Here is a 19138-nt window from a genome sequence, read left to right on the forward strand (position 1 = left end):
GTCTATTTGAGCAACACAGGCAAGACGTGACAAGTGCAAGAAACAATGCTGGTACAGACTAGGAGAAAAGGGGATGTATAGGAAGAATAAAATTAGCTGGATCTGAAGTCTGCTTAAACACATACATGTATGTGAGCTTTTAGCTCAGCTGGTAAAGAATCCGCCTGCAATGCAGGAGACCCCAGTTCGATTCCTGGGTTGGGAAGATCCCCTGGAGAAGGCATAGGCCACCCACTCCAGTATTCGTGGGTTTCCCTGGGACCTCAGTTGGTAAAGAATACACCTGCAATGTGGGAGACCTGGGTTCCATCCCTGGGTTGGGAATATCCCCTCGAGAAGGGCATGGCAACTCACTCCAGTATTGCCTGGAGAATCCTCATGGACAGAGGAGCCTGGCAAACTACAGTCCATGGGGTCGCAAAGGGTCGGCACATGAGTGAGTAAGCATAGCACAGCAAAGCAAATGCCCAGCAAAAAACTGGGAATTCTATCACAAAGAGAAAGAATGAATGAAAACTGGGACAGATGACTAGCAATCTATATACTACAAACCCAAAACTACTGGTAGGTTCTTTGCCCAACTGTTCAGTGTCCAAAACCAAGGCACATTTTATACGAACCACACAAAAACTCAACTGCAACATTTCTTCACCACAGGTAGAGCTTTTGAAGATCTACTTAAGTTTATCTTAAGCAGTATAACCTATTACTGTCTGGAAGGTGTCAACAGACATCCAAAAGTTGGGAGAATTCATCCTGCTCCTCCAAGAATTTACACAAAATTTTAAAGTCTAAATACACTGACCACCAATTCTATGAGGGAGGCAGAAAACTGGGAAAAACCATTTTCAGCAATGATAGAGGAGGAAATTAGAACTGATTCCCTTCCTGAAAATAACTTTAAAAGCTGGATGAAATAGTTTTTAACAACTCAAAAGCATTCAAGAGGTAACAAGATGATGAACAATTGCTGGGTCCCCAAAATAAAGCAAGACCATAGCACTCAAGTTCCAAGGGCTGCTGCCAATTCCAACGAAAAGGCTGGAAAACTGAAGTAACCTTTCGGAAGCCTCACAGGGAAAAGTCAAACCCCAGAGCCGGACAAACACGGGGACTCTGGTATATTATCCTCACTTCAAGCTGGACCCTTAAGGGCTTTCCCTTCCAGAGTAAGGTGAACTAGAAGTAAAAAGAGCTCTTACATAAAACAGTCCCAGTTATGCATCATCTCAGTAACACAACAGTTTTTCCCAACTAGATCTATAGATTCAACACAATTCTAATCAAAACCCCAGCTTTAGAGTTATCAACAAATTGATTTCTGAAGTTCATACACAAAGGCAAACACTAGACTGCCCCATATGAGACTGAAGCGGAACAGTGTTGGAGGACTCACACCACTCCATTTCAAGACTGACTGTACTACAGTACTCAAGACAGTATGGTACTGGTGAACGGACAGACAAACATAGGTTAATGCAAGAACCCCAAGATAGGCCTGCAAGTACAGTCAACTGATGATTCTAGACAAAGGAGCAGAAGCAATCCAAAATAGAATCAATAGTCTTTTCCACAAACAGTGCTGAATAACTGGACAGAAACTCTAGAACTGAAAAATAAAAACAAAACAAATTCAACAAATGTATGTTTGAATGAGATAAAGAGAAACAGAAAAATCAGGAAGTGGGTCTTATACACATTCAATTAGACTCTAAAAGGAAGGAGAAAAACGGCACTAATTTTTTTTTAAAGATGAGATTTTTCAGATGTGTTTAGACACTTCATTCAACATCTCAGATTTAAGCAGCTCGCTGAATTCCAAGGAAAATCAATAAAAAGGAAAACCACACCTGGATACATCATTGTCAAATTGCAGAAAATAAAAGACATGGATAAAAGTCTTATGGGGGGAGGGAGTAACTTTTATAAAGTAGCAATAGTTCAGACTCATAGCTGACTTCCTAACAGCAGTGGAAATCAAGAAGAGCGCGAAGTGTTACTGTCAGTATGTTCAAACAAGCAAACTGCCAAACCCAAGTACTGTGCTCTGTTAAAACAGTCCTTGGAAATAAAGGAGAATACATATATTCTCCTTCATTATATATATATATATATGTATTTCTGTGTGTGTAAACCCTCTAGCAGCTTCTAAATAAGCCTAATGAAGAGAGATGAAAAAAATGAAGAGCAAAAAAGTAGGATATACAGATAAAACTCAGATGGTGGATACAAGTTCTCCCAAAATATTAATTTGTGCTTGAAAGTTCAAATTTTATCTCTAGCATGGACACTATTTTCCTGGAACTGATAGGCTTACTTTATTCATTTCTGAGAAAACATCTGCAAATACCTAAGTCTGAATAACCACAGTTAATCATTCAAATTAAAATCATGCCCATCACAGAAAATGGACAGAATGACGAACAGAATGACAAGTGCACTTCCTTGAGACAACCATCATTCTTTGGTATGCAGCCAAAACACTTCAGGCACACTTCCCATTTCACCACACAGAATATTAAAAATATGTGTTTTCAAGGATTGTGACTTAATAAGATCAGTAACTTTTACTACTTCATTAAGAAGAATTTTAAGTGAAACTGGCATGTTCTTTTAAACTGTGAATGCATGGTGGTGAAGAATACTGTTAGCCCTCCAGACCGTTCTGCATCCACATATTCAACCAAGTGCAGATGGTGTATCATGTTTATGAATTGTGGTTTTCTGAATCCATAGATGCAGAGCTTGCATATTTGAGGGCAACTTGCTTCTAGGACAGTGAAAACACCACGTATGACACCGTTGTCTTACACAAAACTCAGACTGTACAATGCCAAGACTGAACCCTAACATAAACCAAAGACTCTGAGTATAAATGATGTGTCAAGTTCGTATTTTACAACAAATATACAGCTCTGGTGTGGGATGCTGCCAGTGAGGGAGGCTATGCGTCCACAGGGGAAGGAGTATATGAGGACCCATACTTTCTGTTCAATTTTACTATGAATCTAAAATTGCTCTAAAAAATAAACTCCATTAAAAAAAAAAAAAGGAATGAAATGCTAGTAGTGCCACAACATGAATAAACGTTAAAGATACCACACTAAGTGAAGGTAAGCCGGACACAAAACAATATTTAAGTTTCTACTGAAATGTGGTACCTAAAACAGTCAAATTAATAAAGGAAGAAGTGCAACAGCAGTTCCCAGTACCTGGGGGAGAAGAGGAAGGAAGGTATTATTTAATGTGTACTGAGTTTCAGTTTGGTAACGTGAAAAATGTGAATGTACTTAATGCCACCGATCAGTACACTTTAAAAATGGTTAAAATGCTAAATTTTATGCTATGGACATTTTACCACAATGAAAATAATATCTTTTGTAACTCCACAGTTCAACCCAAGATTAAAAAAATCTAGACATCAGGTCAAAATTGAAAACCACTGGCCTAGGCCACATTGGATCCTCTAACTTTAACTTGTGAATTTAGTAGACAGCCTCCAAAGGCTATCTGCAAAATACTCAATGCACTTCCTTATGGAAGTACAAGAGCAGCCTGCGGACCCTCAAAACAAATCACTGGGGAAATTTATGACAGTACTGTCAATCCACTTTTGTTAAAAATTCCACAATTTCACCACCTCAGTCTCTTCATAGGTAATTCCCTTTTCACCTTTTATATCTTGGCACAAATTACTCCCTAGGTAGGCAGCCCTCCCAGGACTTATGCCCCCCATGAAAGAGCAGGACCAGCTCCTTATTATACTGATATACTCTTATTACCCTACACTCTTTTTCCTAAGTGCCTTCAACATATTAAGTGTCCAATAAAGTGAATAATGACAGTACACCCATATGTTCTTGAGTAGCTTCAGTTCAGTTCACTCAGTCGTGTCCGACTCTTCGCCACTCCATGAATCTCGGCACACCAGGCCTCCCTGTCCCTCACCAACTCCCGGAGTTTACCCAAACTCATGTCCATCAAGTCGGCGATGCCATCCAGCCATCTCATCCTCTGTCGTCCCCTTCTCCTCCTGCCCCTAATCCCTCCCAGCATCAGGGTCTTTTCCAATGAGTCAACTCTTCGCATGAGGTGGCCAAAGTATTGGAGTTTCAGCTTCAGCAACAGTCCTTCCAATGAATACCCAGGACTGATCTCCTTTAGGATGGACTGGTTGGATTTCCTTGCAGTCCAAGGGACTCTCAAGAGTCTTCTCCAACACCACAGTTCAAAAGCATCAATTCTCCGGCACTCAGCTTTCTTCACTGTCCAACTCTCACATCCATATGTGACCACTGGAAAAACCATAGCCTTGACTAGACAGACCTTTGTTGGCAAAGTAATGTCTCTGCTTTTTAATACGCTATCTAGGTTGGTCATAACTTTCCTTCCAAGGAGTAGTGAAAGCATAAGTGAAGTAGCTCAGTCATGCCCGACTCCTTGTGACCCCGTGAACTGTAACCTACCAGGCTCCTCTGTCCACGGGATTCTCCAGGCAAGAACTGGAGTGGGTTGCCATTTCCTTCTTCAGGGGATCTTCCTGACCCAGGGATTGAACCCAGATCTCCCAAGAAGTAAGCGTCTTTTAATTTCATGGCTGGAATCACCATCTGTAGTGATTTTGGAGCCCCCAAAATAAAGTCTGACACTGTTTCCACTGTTTCCCCATCTATTTCCCATGAAGTGATGGGACCAGATGCCATGATCTTAGTTTACTTACATTTAATGGTCTACCAAATTCCAAACATCCTTTTATTTAATCTCATTTTGATGAAAATTATATCTGAAAACTTACTTGACAACATAAAAAACACATATATTCACGTGTTGAAGGATATTCTGAAGCTTATCCGTGCACCTGATTAAAAACTTCTGTGTTAATAAGATAACTGTATCTGGAGGAAACAAACCCTAACGACTTACTTGCTCAAGAAACTATCTCCCTATTTGGTTCTGTCACCTCCAACTCCAGAAACTCTAAATTAATGGTCCTAAAACATGGTTTTGATCCAACCAATAGTCTTCAATGCCAAAAGGATCAAGGATGAAAGGGAAATGAGGGTCAGAGACAAAAAATGACTCTCAGCATTAGGTTAGTCATCAGTAGAAACCGATTTGATCCAAGTCTGTCCCGTGTTCTCCATTACGCCATTCTATGGCTTTCTAATACCCTATAATATCTCCTTCCATTACTGCAATCATCCCCACTTCACTCCCGCGTGCTAAAATCACATTCATGTTAAAACACTATTCTCCAACACTGCTTTGTCTGTTTATCCTAACAAGGATCTGTCTCCTCCTATGAATTCCTATAGCATTTCTTAATTATAAAGTTCTAATGACACTTAAATATGTCTTGTGTTAAATATGTAGATTTATTTTTCTTCCTGCTAGTTATTGAGCTTTTGTTTCTCAGCCTTAAAACCACCCTTCCACACTCTTACTTTGTGATCCTGGGAGTGAGCCACATTTTTTCCTTTACAGTTTGCTTCTTGTTAGGCTCTGCCAATAAAGTACTTGTTATTGTTTAGTCACTAAGCTGTGTCAGACTCTTTTGCAACTCTGTGGACTGCAGCCCGCCAGGCTACTCTGTCCATGGGATATCCCAGGCAAGAATACTGGAGTGGGTAGCCATTTCCTTCTCCAGCAGATCTTACCAACCGAGGCATCGAAATCTGTCCCCCTGCATTGGCAGGGTTCTCTACCACGAGCCACCTGGGAAGCAAAGGGGGTACTTGAGACTGGAAAGCTGTAGGAGGAAAACACACTTTCTGGTTGCTTCCTACTCCTATTTTTGGCTTCCTTTTGCCACCAGTGCAACCCAACCACTCTTCAGGCCAGCAGCAGTTCATTCTAGTAGCCAGAGTTGGTTCCAGTCTGTATTTTCCTGACACAGAACCAGCATCATCATGCCCCTGGAACACCAGCACCAGCCAGCCACAACCCCCTTTGCTGAATCCTGTACCCCTATCCCACTGGGCCCCTCTCCTGATCTCAAAGACATTAGTCTCAGCTGAGTGCAAACCCCTCCCTAGAGGTCTGAGTTTGGGCTCCAGACAGCCTTTCCTTCCAGCTACTTGCCCTCTTCTCTTTCTTCTCCCAGTCAAGATGCAGGGGCCGCTTCCTGCAGGTCCACCTCTACAGTACCTTACTGTTCCCTTTTGTCTTCCCACTGTGAAGGGGAAATACCTAGTTTCCATTTTCCATTAAACTAGGAAATACCTAGTTTAATACCTAGTTAAAAACCATTTGTATTAAATTCTCTGTGAAAATCACTGGTATGATTTCCATCTCATGACTGGAATCTGACACTCATTTTTATCAATTTTAAGATTTTGTATTTATTTTTGAAATTTATGAAATCATTTAAGAGATCAAAGAGTATACCTTAGGACATCTTTACTTACAGTGAGAGACCAAAAAACTTTAGTGAATGAATCAAGTTTATCTGCCTACAACATACTTTTCACTTCTGAGCATATCCTGTGAACTCTGCCCAAAGAGCCTCATTTATTCTCCTCACTGATTCTTCCTTTTGATAAATTTAACAACCTTCTGACAGTCTTTAACATCTGTTCAAGTGTTTGCTCATTTGGGGATTACACCTTGAGTTTTCTAACTTGTATCTGCTTGTCAAATTTTATTGGGTAATTTGTTTTTACGTTTATCTGCTCTTACTTCCAGAGAAGGCAATGGCACCCCACTCCAGGACTCTTGCCTGGAAAATCCCATGGACGGAGGAGCCTGATGGGCTGCAGTCCATGGGGTCGCTAAGAGTCGGGCACGACCAAGCGACTTCACTTTCACTTTTCACTTTCATGCATCGGAGAAGGAAATGGCAACCCACTCCAGCATTCTTGCCTGGAGAATCCCAGGGACAGAGGAGCCTAGTGGGCTACCGTCTACTGGGTCGCACAGAGTCAGACACGGCTGAAGTGACTTAGCACCAGCAGCAGCAGCTCTTACTTCAAGTAATCATTACAAATAACTTTCAGGCTTCCACTTTTCCAGTGAAACTTCATCCGTAATTCGTTCTTTCCACTTATTTTACAAAAGAGAACTACTTTTCTCCAATCATCCCTCTTCCATCAGGATACCGATAACAGTTACATTATGCTTCCTTGTGTATATAAATGAGAGCAGAAACTAGTGATGTTATGCTCTCAAAGATTCAGTAATTACACAGTGCCTCTCACAAATAAACTATCCACTCTTAGCAAATTTTTATTAAATTCTTATCTATACAATTTGATAGCTGACCCTCATTTAGCACAAAACATTCACTTTACAGATTAAAAATAAAAATAAAAGGAGAATTGGAAGTCCAGGGCTTAAAGTGACTTGTTTAAGATCAGATACTACAGCTTTTATCTTTACTTCACAAAGTCTAGATAAAAACACCTCACAGTGTACAAAGTTCAGTTTAAGACTGTTTTCTGAAAATGTCAGGTTAAACAGTGGAAGAGAATGGCAATACCTTTTATTTGTCTCTTTCCTTTTTTGCTTGGTTATTTCTTTTAAGGCATATGGAAAATTACTCATAAAATGGTGTTTGAAATCAATAAGGTAATTCTTTCGAAGCCATGACTCCTAGTAAAATAAGCACAGATTAGAAAATCCATAAGAAACAATAACTTAAAATAGCAAATAAGACTTTAAGCAGAAACAAAAACTTGTCAATATTCACTCACAAATTTACCCTTATAATACATCTTCTGCTAATGATATAATATGTAAATAAATTTTAAAATCTGAATAAACTGTTAGGCCATCCAATGTTCACCCACAGTTCTTTTTGGTGCTTTTATTTTTACATGCATTTCATCTACTTAAAAGGAGAAAAAAGGGAGAAAGTAAGTAAGATTTAATACAATTCTGAATTTAAACTGCTAATACAATATTTATAAAATATACAAGAAAATCTTCTACCTAGTGTTCCATTTAAGAGTAACTATATTCTCTAGAAATTCTACTGCTCGTTAAAGGCATGTAACACCTTCACCAATCAATGTACTTGTCTAAAATTCTTCAGCAGGATTCTTCAATGTATCATGTTCTCCTACCTGAAACACTGATTTCCTGCTATCCAGAGGACCAATCATCGCAGTGTGCCAGTGACTGAGGGGTTGCTTGGGATATTGGACATGAGATGCTACAATAGCTAGCTCCAGCTCTAGCAAAACTGGAGGCCAAACTCAGACCATAAATCAATAGCTAGCTATTGCAGCACATCTCCTTAGTTACCTTCACTAGGTTCTTCTCTTTTTCTTGACCTAAAAACGTGTACTTGACAACTCCTCCTGGACCTCTAATAGGCATCTTAAATTTACCATGAGTAAACTGAACTCTCCTAGGGGTAGTCACACCATCATTTGGACCATAGGGCATCACTCCTGCTCCTCTTAACTATGTACACCAGCATTCCCGCTGCTTTCACCAGAATCCAGCTGCCTCTCATCACTTCAACCACTAGCTACCGTTCGACTCCAAGCCACCATTACCTCTCACTTAAGATTACTGTTTCAGTCTCCCAGTGGTCCTCATGTTTTTCCTCTTGCCCCACTAAACTTAATTCTCTACACAGCAGCCAGGGTGATCTTTTAAAACATAAATCACACTTCAAAATATTACAGGAAAGGATAAAGGAGACAATGTATATAAAGGAAGGACAGGTCATCCATGGGATCAATGATCTCAGTTGGGCCCCAGTTTTGCTAGAGCTGGAGAATGAGGACATGGGAGTTTGTTACTGTTTTATTTGTAAATCTGACATATTAAAGTTAAACAAACATAATTTAGATCATGCCACTCCTCTGCTCAAAACCCTCCAATGTCTTTTCACCACACTGAGGTTAAAATTATAACTCTTTACCACAGACCACAAGGTACCACACGATGTGGCTGCTGTCACTTCCCCCCTCATCATCCACCACTGCCCCAGTACCTCACTTGCATAGGCCTTGCTGCCATTCCTCAAATATGTCAAATTTGTTCTCACTTCAGGGTTTTGCACTTGCTGCTCCCTGTGCCTAGAAGGTTCTTCCCACAGGTCTTCACACGACTTGCTCCTTCTCTTCATTCAGTGACATGCAGATGTTAAGAAGGCATTTCCCGACCACCTATTTAACAGTCTCCTCCCTGCAGTTTCATTACATGTTCTCTCTCATCCCACTTTCATCTTTCTTCCTAATGATGACATGATGGACATCATCTATTTGTTTACCATCTCTCAACCCCACCAGGAGCGAAGTATTTGCCTTGTCAGTCATGTTTATCTCTGTATTCCCACAGTCTAGCACAGAACCTAACTCACTGCAAAGCAGTGCTATTCAAAAGACCTTTCTGCAGTGACAGAGCTATTTTATATCTGTGCTGTCCAACACACCTGCCACCTGAAGCTACTGAGCATTTGAAATGTGACTCCTGTTTACTGAGGAACTGAATTTTAATTAAAGAGGCAAATATATAGATGCTCAATTAACCTTTGCATCCAATTCTTTCTCACAAATTCTGATCTTCATGGTAAAAATGCAACAATAAAGAAAATTTAGACTGAAAGTAGTAAGCATTAAAATACAAAGCTAAGACACAACAAAATCTCCATAGTGTATAAAATTATAATACTGACCTAAAGCTATTAATACAGGCCTCCCAAAACTGAAGTTAACTAAAAAGTTAATGTTACATTGTATTTTAAAACACTGTGTGTTTTAAAAATATTAAACACAGTATACTTTAAATTAAGGATACTAAGGATACAAAGAGTGTATTAGAAATAAACCACCTCAGTCAGGATCTGAGTACTCAACCACTGCAATTAAGATTTAGTGTTAACTTGAAATTTCTTTCCAAGATGAAAGATTTCAAATTCCTAAAAAGGTTTTTTTAAAAAAAATACTTGGACAAAAATGAAACTTCTCAATTATGCAGCAAAATACAAACACACTATATGCATTTAGCAAAACTTAAAAAGTAAGCAGTTACCCTAAGGTTGCACCCTAATACAGATGCCAATTTACCAACAGAAAGCCTACACATTTTCTGAATTTTCTGAAAAAAATTCAGCCTGTGGTGCATAATTAGAAGACCAAGGAATGCCATTTCATTCCTCTGAAAGTTTGAACTTTGACCATTCAATACCTTAAGTACTAAGCTATAACTAAGGCAAATGAGAAAGAGGAACTGATGGCGGGAATGGTAATGAAAAATAAACTAACAGGCATTTTAATGTCATCTGGTGTAACACACGTATTTATACTCTGTCTGCAAAGGAAGAGATTTACCTTATTCAGTTATTACAGTTCAAATCTGCCATGGTAAATTAGAGAATTCTACCAATGGATGCTTTTAAATACTATTTCTATTTGAATTAACCACCCTCCGCTTATTTCAATTTTATACAGTATCCCAATTTACTACTCTATATAACCTTCAACAGTCTGTGCAAAACAGTCTTCTGAATTTAGTATCCTATGTTAATGAACTGCTAATAAATAATTTTAGTTGTAATAGCACAGAATATTTCTAAAACATACTATTTTAAATATTCATAAAACTAAGGCAGTGTTCAGATTCTGTTAGTGTTATCTCAGTGTTCTTGCCTGGAAAGTCCCAGGGACGGGGGAGCCTGGTGAGCTGCTGTCTATGGGGTCGCAGAGTCGGACACGACTAAAGTGACTTAGCAGTAGCAAAAGTACTGTTATCTGAATGATAGTAGATGATCCAAAACTACACAATTAATCAATCTGCATTTAGTCCTACCATTCTATCTAATCATAAATATTACTAAAGCAATAATAAGCATTAAGATGCCCATGAATAATCAAACACCCAAATGCCTGAAATAAAAAGAACTAAACAAAACTAAAAAACTGCCTTGTCCATTCTGTACATATGTAGGCAACTTCAAAGATTCACAACTTCCTAGTCAAGTCATTGCAGAAATTCTCCTATAAAATGATGCTCCAAGCTTTAAAGTATTGTTCCAGCAGCTGCCTTTTTTAAGATTAACCACATTAATCCAGCATCACTTAAGCATGTTCTTCCTTACTTGTGCCATGGACTATGTATTATATTCCCCACAACATAACACTTTTAAAAAGCCTACCAATACGCAAAATCTCCCCCAACAGGAGGTAAATTCATTTATCTAGAAACATGTTTGCTAGCTGGAAACTGTTCTATGACTTGGAATTACTTAGGTTAACTTCACTTGCACCATACCTGCAACTGCAGCTTACCTACAGTAAAGGTATCTTTAAGAAATGTTTTCCAATTTACATCCTTTATCAAGAAAAAAAACAAAAAAGCATACACCAAGCAAATTTACATATAGTTTCTTCTCTGAAACGTAATAGTTTAAAAACAACTCAGGGTTAGATATGAGATCTTCAGTTTCATCCATTTCCTGGCATAAACTCTGTTAACGTGGCCCAAACTGGAAGACACTGCTTAATAACCAACTGTTTAAATCATGTAAGAGGTCTCCAGACACTAGAATGCTCCTATGTAATCAATCTGCCATAAATAACACAATGTAACATTATTATATAGTTAAAAAAGAAATCAAGCATCTTGTTATACATTTCACTTAAAAATTAAAACATACAGATAATAAACTCACAGAATTATTTTAATTTGCAGTTTTAAGCAAATGTTAGAAGTTTATAGTTAAATCTTGGGAATTTTTCAGAAAATGCATAACCAGTTAGTACTAATATACTGATTTCTAATCTGTCCAGTTATGATAAAAGGCATTACTCAGAAAATAACCCAGTAGTTCTCACCAATTTATGAGTTTCATCATGTTGTTTAGAGAGTTTCCACAAAAGGGAAATAATATTAAGAACTTGCTGCATAACCTGCAGAGGTTCTCGTTCTATACCATTTCCAACAGAAGCCGCTAGTTGTGGAGGCACAGCTTCAATCCAGCACTCAATTAGCAATGGAATTATGATCTCAATAAATCCTTTCAAGTTTTCAGTAGACGACAGGCCTTCATCCACAGTGCCTAGTCCTCCAACCAGATACCTAGTAAGGAAAGGTAAGAATGAAAAAATTTTAATTTGATTAAAAAATATTCCTCATTGCTTAATTTAAATCTTAAATATATTAAGTACCAGCAAAACGAAGCACCATGAATTGATAATTACATTGATCAACACTACCAAGAAAAACAGAATTCTAAGATGACAAAGCCAAAAGACTATCAATTTTTACTTTCCATTAGGCTTTGCTAGAAATGAGTAAATTAATATACTTTGAAATGACTCCTCCCATCAGTAAATAAAATTAAATTATGAGTAACTATATGAAACTATGGAAGACAACTGCGTGTCTCCCAGCATTAGCCATCAATGGTCAGCAGTTATAATTCAATACAGGAAAACTGAGTGTGGACATAACTGAAATCCTTACCGTAGCCTGAACTGTGAACTGACATTTGGCTGTGAACCCCCATTTTCATAAACCTGGATGTGTTGCTGGTCGTTGGCATGTTCCTTCCAGTTGATAAAAATGGAGTTGCTAGTGGCATGGGGATTTTCTTTTTGTTCCTGAAGTCCTTCACTTTCTCTCAACCTACTGGATCCATCTGTCAAGGCCTGAAGGAATTTACTGAGTCTCACTAAGACTTTCAGCCTCCACTGCTGAGAAGTGAGTCTCCGATTAGGATTTACAGAAAGTATCCAGGACTGGGATCTGTCTCTATTTACCAGTCCTTTGGACGGCTGCTGATGAGAAATGAGTTCTACAAAATTCTTAAGCAATATACTGCTACGGTCAGTAATCAGAGCTGGGTACTGTTCCAGCAGAATGTCCAAAACTTTTAAAGAGTCCTCCTGAATTCCTTCAGTAATGTGAGTCATGGCACTAGAGAGATGGGCACTTACCAAAGGAAAAAATGGAGAAATTTGTTCAGCTCGTATTTTGGGGGCCAGGAATTGAAGAAGTTGAACTGCTGCTAATCGTACATTAGCATCTTTATCTGTAAACACAGCAGTCACTTCACTTAATATGTTTGAAAGGTGTGCATCAATTATATATGGGTATTGAGACAAAAGGTCTTTAAGTCCAAGAAGAGCACTTTGTTTAACCCCAGCATTGTAGTGATGCATCTGTGACAGCAAATCCTGTAAATAAAAATACAGGTTTTAGGTATATACATATACATACACATCAGTGTCAAATAAACAGTGCTAACTCAAACTATGCTAATAAACTGACACTTCAGTGGGTGTCCAGGGCTGCTTCAGTAGGTATTTTTCTAGTGTTACTTTGAGAAAAATGTAGTTTTAAGATCAGAAACAGTTTTAGCTTTAACACAGCTTTGGCTTCATAAAAGAATTATTTAACTTTCAGTCAGTATTTTCTCGTTTTGAAATTACACAGGATTAGGCACACAGTCGTTTAAACTGACAGCAATCATCATCACCACTTAAAGACCTACTATGTACCATATACGTATTTACACTATTTTCTGCCTATTTTAAGGGGTCCTTCAGGGTGTCTGTGTATTTTAGTCAGAGTGTAACATATGGCAATTTTATTTGTAGAATAATTTATATCATCTGTAAAGAAACCACAACTTCAAATATCTTTTTGATATTATTTAACCTGCAGAGATTAGAAAGCAAAACTAGAAAACGTGTATCTTCATAAAGATTTGTTCACAAATGTCTCTAATAGCATTATTCATAAGAGTCAAAAAGTGGGAGTAAGCAAATGCCCATCAACTGTTGAGTGAAAAAATACGACAAAGCTCTGCACTGGAATACTATTTGACAATACAAAGGTATGAAGTATTGTTCTGATATGTGCTGTAAGATGGATGAACCTCAAAAACATGCTAAGTGAAAGACCAGTAACAACAGACCACATTTCATGATTCCATTTATATGAAGAGTCCAGAATAAGCAAATCTTTACTGATAGCTTAGTGGCTGTCTAGTGGGGGGAAGAAATGGGGAGCAACTTCTAATAGGTGGAAGGGTTCTTTCTAAAGTGACAAAATTGTTTTAAAACTAGATTACTGTGATAGCAGCCTAACAATGTAAATATATTAAAACCCACTGAATTGTCCACTTTAAATAATAAATTTTATTATGCGCAAATTACATTTCAATAAAGCTGTTACATTTTTAAGCCAAACTACTGCTTAAATTTCAATTAATTTCACATTTACTATGAATCTGGAATAGCTATGCATTGTAAAGGTTCAAAAATGGGTAAGACAGGGTCCTATCTTAATGAGCTATAAAAACAGCTGAAGACCTGTCACATCAAAAAGATATAAAAATTACTTCCAGATGACATATTAAATTATCAAATGAATATACAAGGAAGAAATCACTTTGACTTTAGCTGAGCAAGTCTTTCTGGAGGAAGTGGGAAAGTTGTAGTGGCAGCATCACCTCTGAAAAACAGATAAACTCCAATCTTCAGCCATTAATAAACCCTAAGAGTTAAAACAACTTTCCATAAAAGTACACCATTCTAGATGACTTCAAGGCATATCCTATCTTATCAAAAAAATGTTTATGATTTACCTTTATGTTAAGTTTTCTATTGTTTGTTGGAAGTGTTACATCCTCTTTGAGCTGCTCAGGCAGATGTATAGTCTTCGTTTTAAAGTTTGTAAGAGTAGCATTTTCTGACCTGGGCTTCTTCTTACCAACTTTTAGTTTTACTTTCTGAAAATCATCTTGGCGTTTTCTTTTTTTGGTCATTCTTGAGTACTATGATAAAAGAATTAATTTAAAAACAATGAATACAGACCAAAGATAAATTATAAAATAGAGAAGGTATTTTCTAACCTTTAATTACTCTAACACTGTCAAGATCAACAATAACCATGCCAATGCATCAAAATATTAAATGGAAAATATCTTTATAAAGAAAAAAAAACTCAGTTTACTTAAGATATTTCTGGCTACGGAATCTTTTGTCAAGCAATGTTCTAAATAGGAATCTTGGGTCGAGCGATGTGCTAAGTAGAAAACTTGTGTATACTTCAATTAATATATTTATACTTCAATAAAAAAGGAAAAAAACTTCTGAAAATGTTTTGTTTTCATAGGACAAGAGGGAGGTAGCACAGAGTTTCTAAAAGTATACCTTGCACCTACTGGGAAGCTCCTGGCCCCCAGAAACCCCCAAGAAACTCTAGCAAAACAAAGTCTAAACCAATGTTATTATTGAACGCAGCCTGTAATAGCTAGGAAAAGTTTCATGAACCTAAGCTGGGTGCCTGAAAATGGGGACGATTCAGATATGCAGCAAGGACAGTCACTGGGCACTTCATGAGCAAGGAAAACAGTAAAGATGAAGAACAGGGGATACGCTTGGTAATAGGCAAAAATCAAAGTACTAGCATTCTGAACACCAGGAAAAGTTCAGACTAGATATAAACCGGAAACAAAAAAAGGAGGGGAAAAAAAAATATATAAAAGGAAATACAGTATAACAGAGGGCTAAGGAACAAACACCAGCTAGGCCGCTATTATAATACATAACTCAGGTATAACCCTGTCGAACTGCACTTCTCGTTCTCCATCACATTCTTTCAATTTACACACAGATTATCCCACTTACACACAAAATCTTTGATCTGTGCATTATACCCATTCCCAGCCCCTGCTTAAATCCTTTATTTCAACCCAAGACTGTTCAAGTTTCCCCACTAGTATTCCTGCCTTGTCACCAGTGTCCACCTCATGGTCCATTTGGTAATCACCAGAGGGCTCTTTCTAAACACAGATCTGATCAAGGCTCACAAGCTTTCAGCTGCTCCTTTTACTTGCTTACAGTAAAAACACTTGGGTTTGACAGATCAGCCATCCTTCCTAACTTCCTCTACAGCTTTATCTTCCCATCAACTAACCTCTATTTTAAAAAATAGCCTTCTATACCTGGAACTAGCTCAGCCCTTCTTGAAGCCTTTTCCACACAAAAATAATGAACCCTACCTTGCACTGTATACCCACCAGAGTAGGTGTCTCTGGAATAAATAAAACTTCTCCTGATCTATCATAATGATCCTATGCCTAGCTATTTTTTTAAGTCACAATGCTACATGTGGGAGTTCAAGAAATTTGAGCAAAATGAAGGTTTGCATTAAGATCAATAAAATGGCTGGTGCAAGACCAGAAACTTGAAGTTTCAGGAATCCAGAAGCCAATCACCTATGACATTACATTCAAATTCAAATGGTTACAAGGTTTTAACACATTAGAGTCCTATCACCTAGGGTTTGGCTACATAGGTTAAGAGCAGATACAAGAGAGCAACTAGCTCTTATCCAGACTCTTGCACTTTATAGCCATAGTTAAATCACCGTGTCTCAGTTTTTATCTACAAAATGGGGCTAATAATAATGCTTACCTCATACAGTTGTTACTAGGTAAGATGAATGAGGAGCAAATGAGCTCATGTGTAAAATACTCAGAACTGTGCCTGGCACGGTAAACAGATACGCTATAAGCACAAACATGTATATTTTCTTAGTCTCATGACCAGTACATACCAAGCATAATAGCAGATATACAAAAGCCTTCAGTTCTCACAAGATCATGCAAGGAAGGTGATGTTAAAACCATTTTAAAGATGTGTCAGCCTTTACTAATGACTTGAAGAGGGTTTCCTAAGTAAGACTGAACTCTTTAAAACCAACTTTATGTTATATATACTGCAATCCTGGTGAGAATTGGGGGAAAGGTGGCAAAACGGCTTGCCTTATTTTATTTATCCCAATACCAAATTTTCAGCCCACCCACACCTCCAAGTTATTCTGGTCTAAAATATGAGTAAATAAAAACTACAAAGAAGGCCCTAATACTCACTTGGCCTCTCTGAATTAAGCAAGCACAGTTTGTGCGCTTTCCCTACAATTACTATCTAGTACCAGAGATGAAAACAAGTAGAACAAGATATTCAGAAAAATCGAAACAATTCACTCTCCACCCCCTAATTCTGTGCTATCTTTAGCCACTAACTAGCTGATCAGGGTCCAACACACATTCAAGCTTGTACAACCATTACCCACCACTTAGTATCTGTTCTCCCTCTGTTAGGAAAGCGCACAGGACTGACCGCCCCTCCTTGACTTTTCAAGCTATTAAGATGATTATTATGGTACACAGGGAACATTTTTATACTAGGAACTCACCGTTCTACAGCAACTGTTATTTTCGCTTAAAATCAAGATTTTCAGAATACAGCAAACCAAAAGGCTTCCCTGGTGGCTCAGAGAGTAAATCTGCCTGCAGTGCAGGAGACCCGGTTCGATCCCTGGGTCAGCAAGATCCCTGGCGAAGGAAATGGCAACCCACTCCACTATTCTTGCCTGGAAAATCCCTTGGAGAGCGTACGCTAGAGCCCATGGGGTCACAAAGAGTCGGATACGACTGAGAAACTAACACAAGCCACTTTCACAGTAGCTGGTATCGAACAGATGGTAGGAACACCAACCTCAGGGACTGAGCTCTCACATCACTTGAAGCAGGTGAGCCTCAAAAGTTTTCAAGATGAATTTCATATGCTCCAACTACAGGCTTTCTAATTTCAACAAAAGAGAGAGTCTAGTCTATCAGGATTTCGACCGAACCGAATCTCAGCTAGTTTGTCTGCCACCTCACTCAGTACGGTTCAGTCGCTCAGTCGCGTCCGACTCTTTGCGACCCCGTGAATTGCAGCACGCCAGGCCTCCCTGTCCATCACCAACTCCCGGAGTTCACCAAGACTCACCTCACTACCCTCACCTAATTTCCAACTTCTTTTCACCAGCCAAAAAAAAAAAAAAGTCAAGAAGTCACACTGTACTCGGCCTTTGGTAATTTCCTCTCTAACCCTTTACGCTCACGAGTTCCTCCAAACTCTACCTAGGGGCCAATCGGAAACACCTGACTTTTCAAAGAACAAATATCCCAGACCAGGACCACTCGAGACGTCCGATGGTCCGAACCTGCTCGGTTGGTTACTCCACACCTGGACTGCGAGAGCCGATTAAGAGACGACTGCGCATCCTCAACCCCAGACTTTGGTCCCGTATCCCATAAGCGAAGACCCCGTGGTTTTCAAGAAACTATCGTTCCTTCTCCCACCAAGGACGGCGGTCCGGACCACAGTCCAGGAAGCGGGGCCCAATTAACACATATCGGCCTAAAAGTCTCCTAGACCCGAAACCGCGCGAACCCGCCCAGTCACTTGAAACGCTTCAAATGCCCGCGGGCCGCCCCGCCCCCGCGCTGCCCCTCTCCGCACCCAGGCCCTGCTCTGCCGGAGCGCCACGACCCGGCCCCCGAGGGATGCAGACTGACCCCAGCCCGCCCTACCCTCCTGGCCGCGGACCGAGGGGCAACGGCCCCGCGTGCCGTCCCGCGCCCCGGGAGGGCCCGGCCCGACCGGCGGCGGCCGCTCACCTGCGGGCCCGGCCGGGACCCGGGCGTGGAGGCAGAGGGGAAGAACGTGCGAGGAAGAGCCCAGTGGGCAACGGCGTACGCCACCGGCCTCAGCCTCTCGCTCCCAAAGCGTGTTTTCAAATCGCCTCGTCCTCACGCGGCCGCGTCTCCTTCCGCCGCCCGGAAATCAGGGCCCCTCCTCCGCCGCGCCGCGCTCACGTGATCACGGCCCGCCGCCGCGCGCAGCCGGGAAGGCGGGAGCGGGAGCTGCAGGCCCCGCCCCCAGGAGGAGGGGGCCCGCGCCGAAACCTCCCCGCGCTCTGGGAATCCGAGATCTTAGAGCGCAGGATCCAAGGACAAAGCTTGGTCCTCCCTGAGCTTCCTTGGCCTGCATTTATTGATGGGTGTCGCCCTGGTCACAGCTAGTTGAGGGCTGGCGTCTACTCTCCCTGCTAGAACACTGTTCTTCAGACCTGGAGCCACATTCAAATAAGAGTATAAGTTGAACTGAATTGAAAAAGAGGAAAAGTTTGGGACTGCAAGAACCCTAGAATTCCTGGAACTTTAACCTGGATGGAGCAATTAAGAATTAGCTGACAAGAGGGCAAAATACACCTAGCACCTGGAGTCCGAAAGTCTTAGTTGAGGATTTTCTCTAATATTTAGTTTCTCAGCACTACGTAGGTTCCTGCTACTGAAATCAAGAGGGCCCAGAGAATTTAAGAGAGAAAGTTGAATGCCTAG

General features: G+C 39.9%; 1 protein-coding gene across 4 annotated transcripts in view; it reads right to left on the minus strand.

The window, feature by feature from the left end:
* The window catches only part of TEX10 (testis expressed 10), a 46490-nt gene extending 27904 nt beyond the window's left edge, over positions 1 to 18586 (minus strand). For 2 of the 4 annotated variants that reach the window (XM_024995744.2, XM_059889107.1), the window contains exons 1-5: positions 18416 to 18583; positions 14546 to 14734; positions 12418 to 13130; positions 11787 to 12030; positions 7478 to 7590 (exon numbers count right to left, since the gene is read on the minus strand). In XM_024995744.2, coding sequence (XP_024851512.1) covers positions 7478 to 7590; positions 11787 to 12030; positions 12418 to 13130; positions 14546 to 14725 — 1250 coding nt within the window. In that variant the 5' untranslated portion in view covers positions 14726 to 14734; positions 18416 to 18583. 4 annotated transcript variants of the gene reach the window in all.
* Between the last annotated feature and the right edge of the window lie 552 nt (positions 18587 to 19138).

The sequence above is a fragment of the Bos taurus genome, chromosome 8, assembly GCF_002263795.3.
Source record: "Bos taurus isolate L1 Dominette 01449 registration number 42190680 breed Hereford chromosome 8, ARS-UCD2.0, whole genome shotgun sequence".
NCBI lineage: Eukaryota > Metazoa > Chordata > Mammalia > Artiodactyla > Bovidae > Bos > Bos taurus.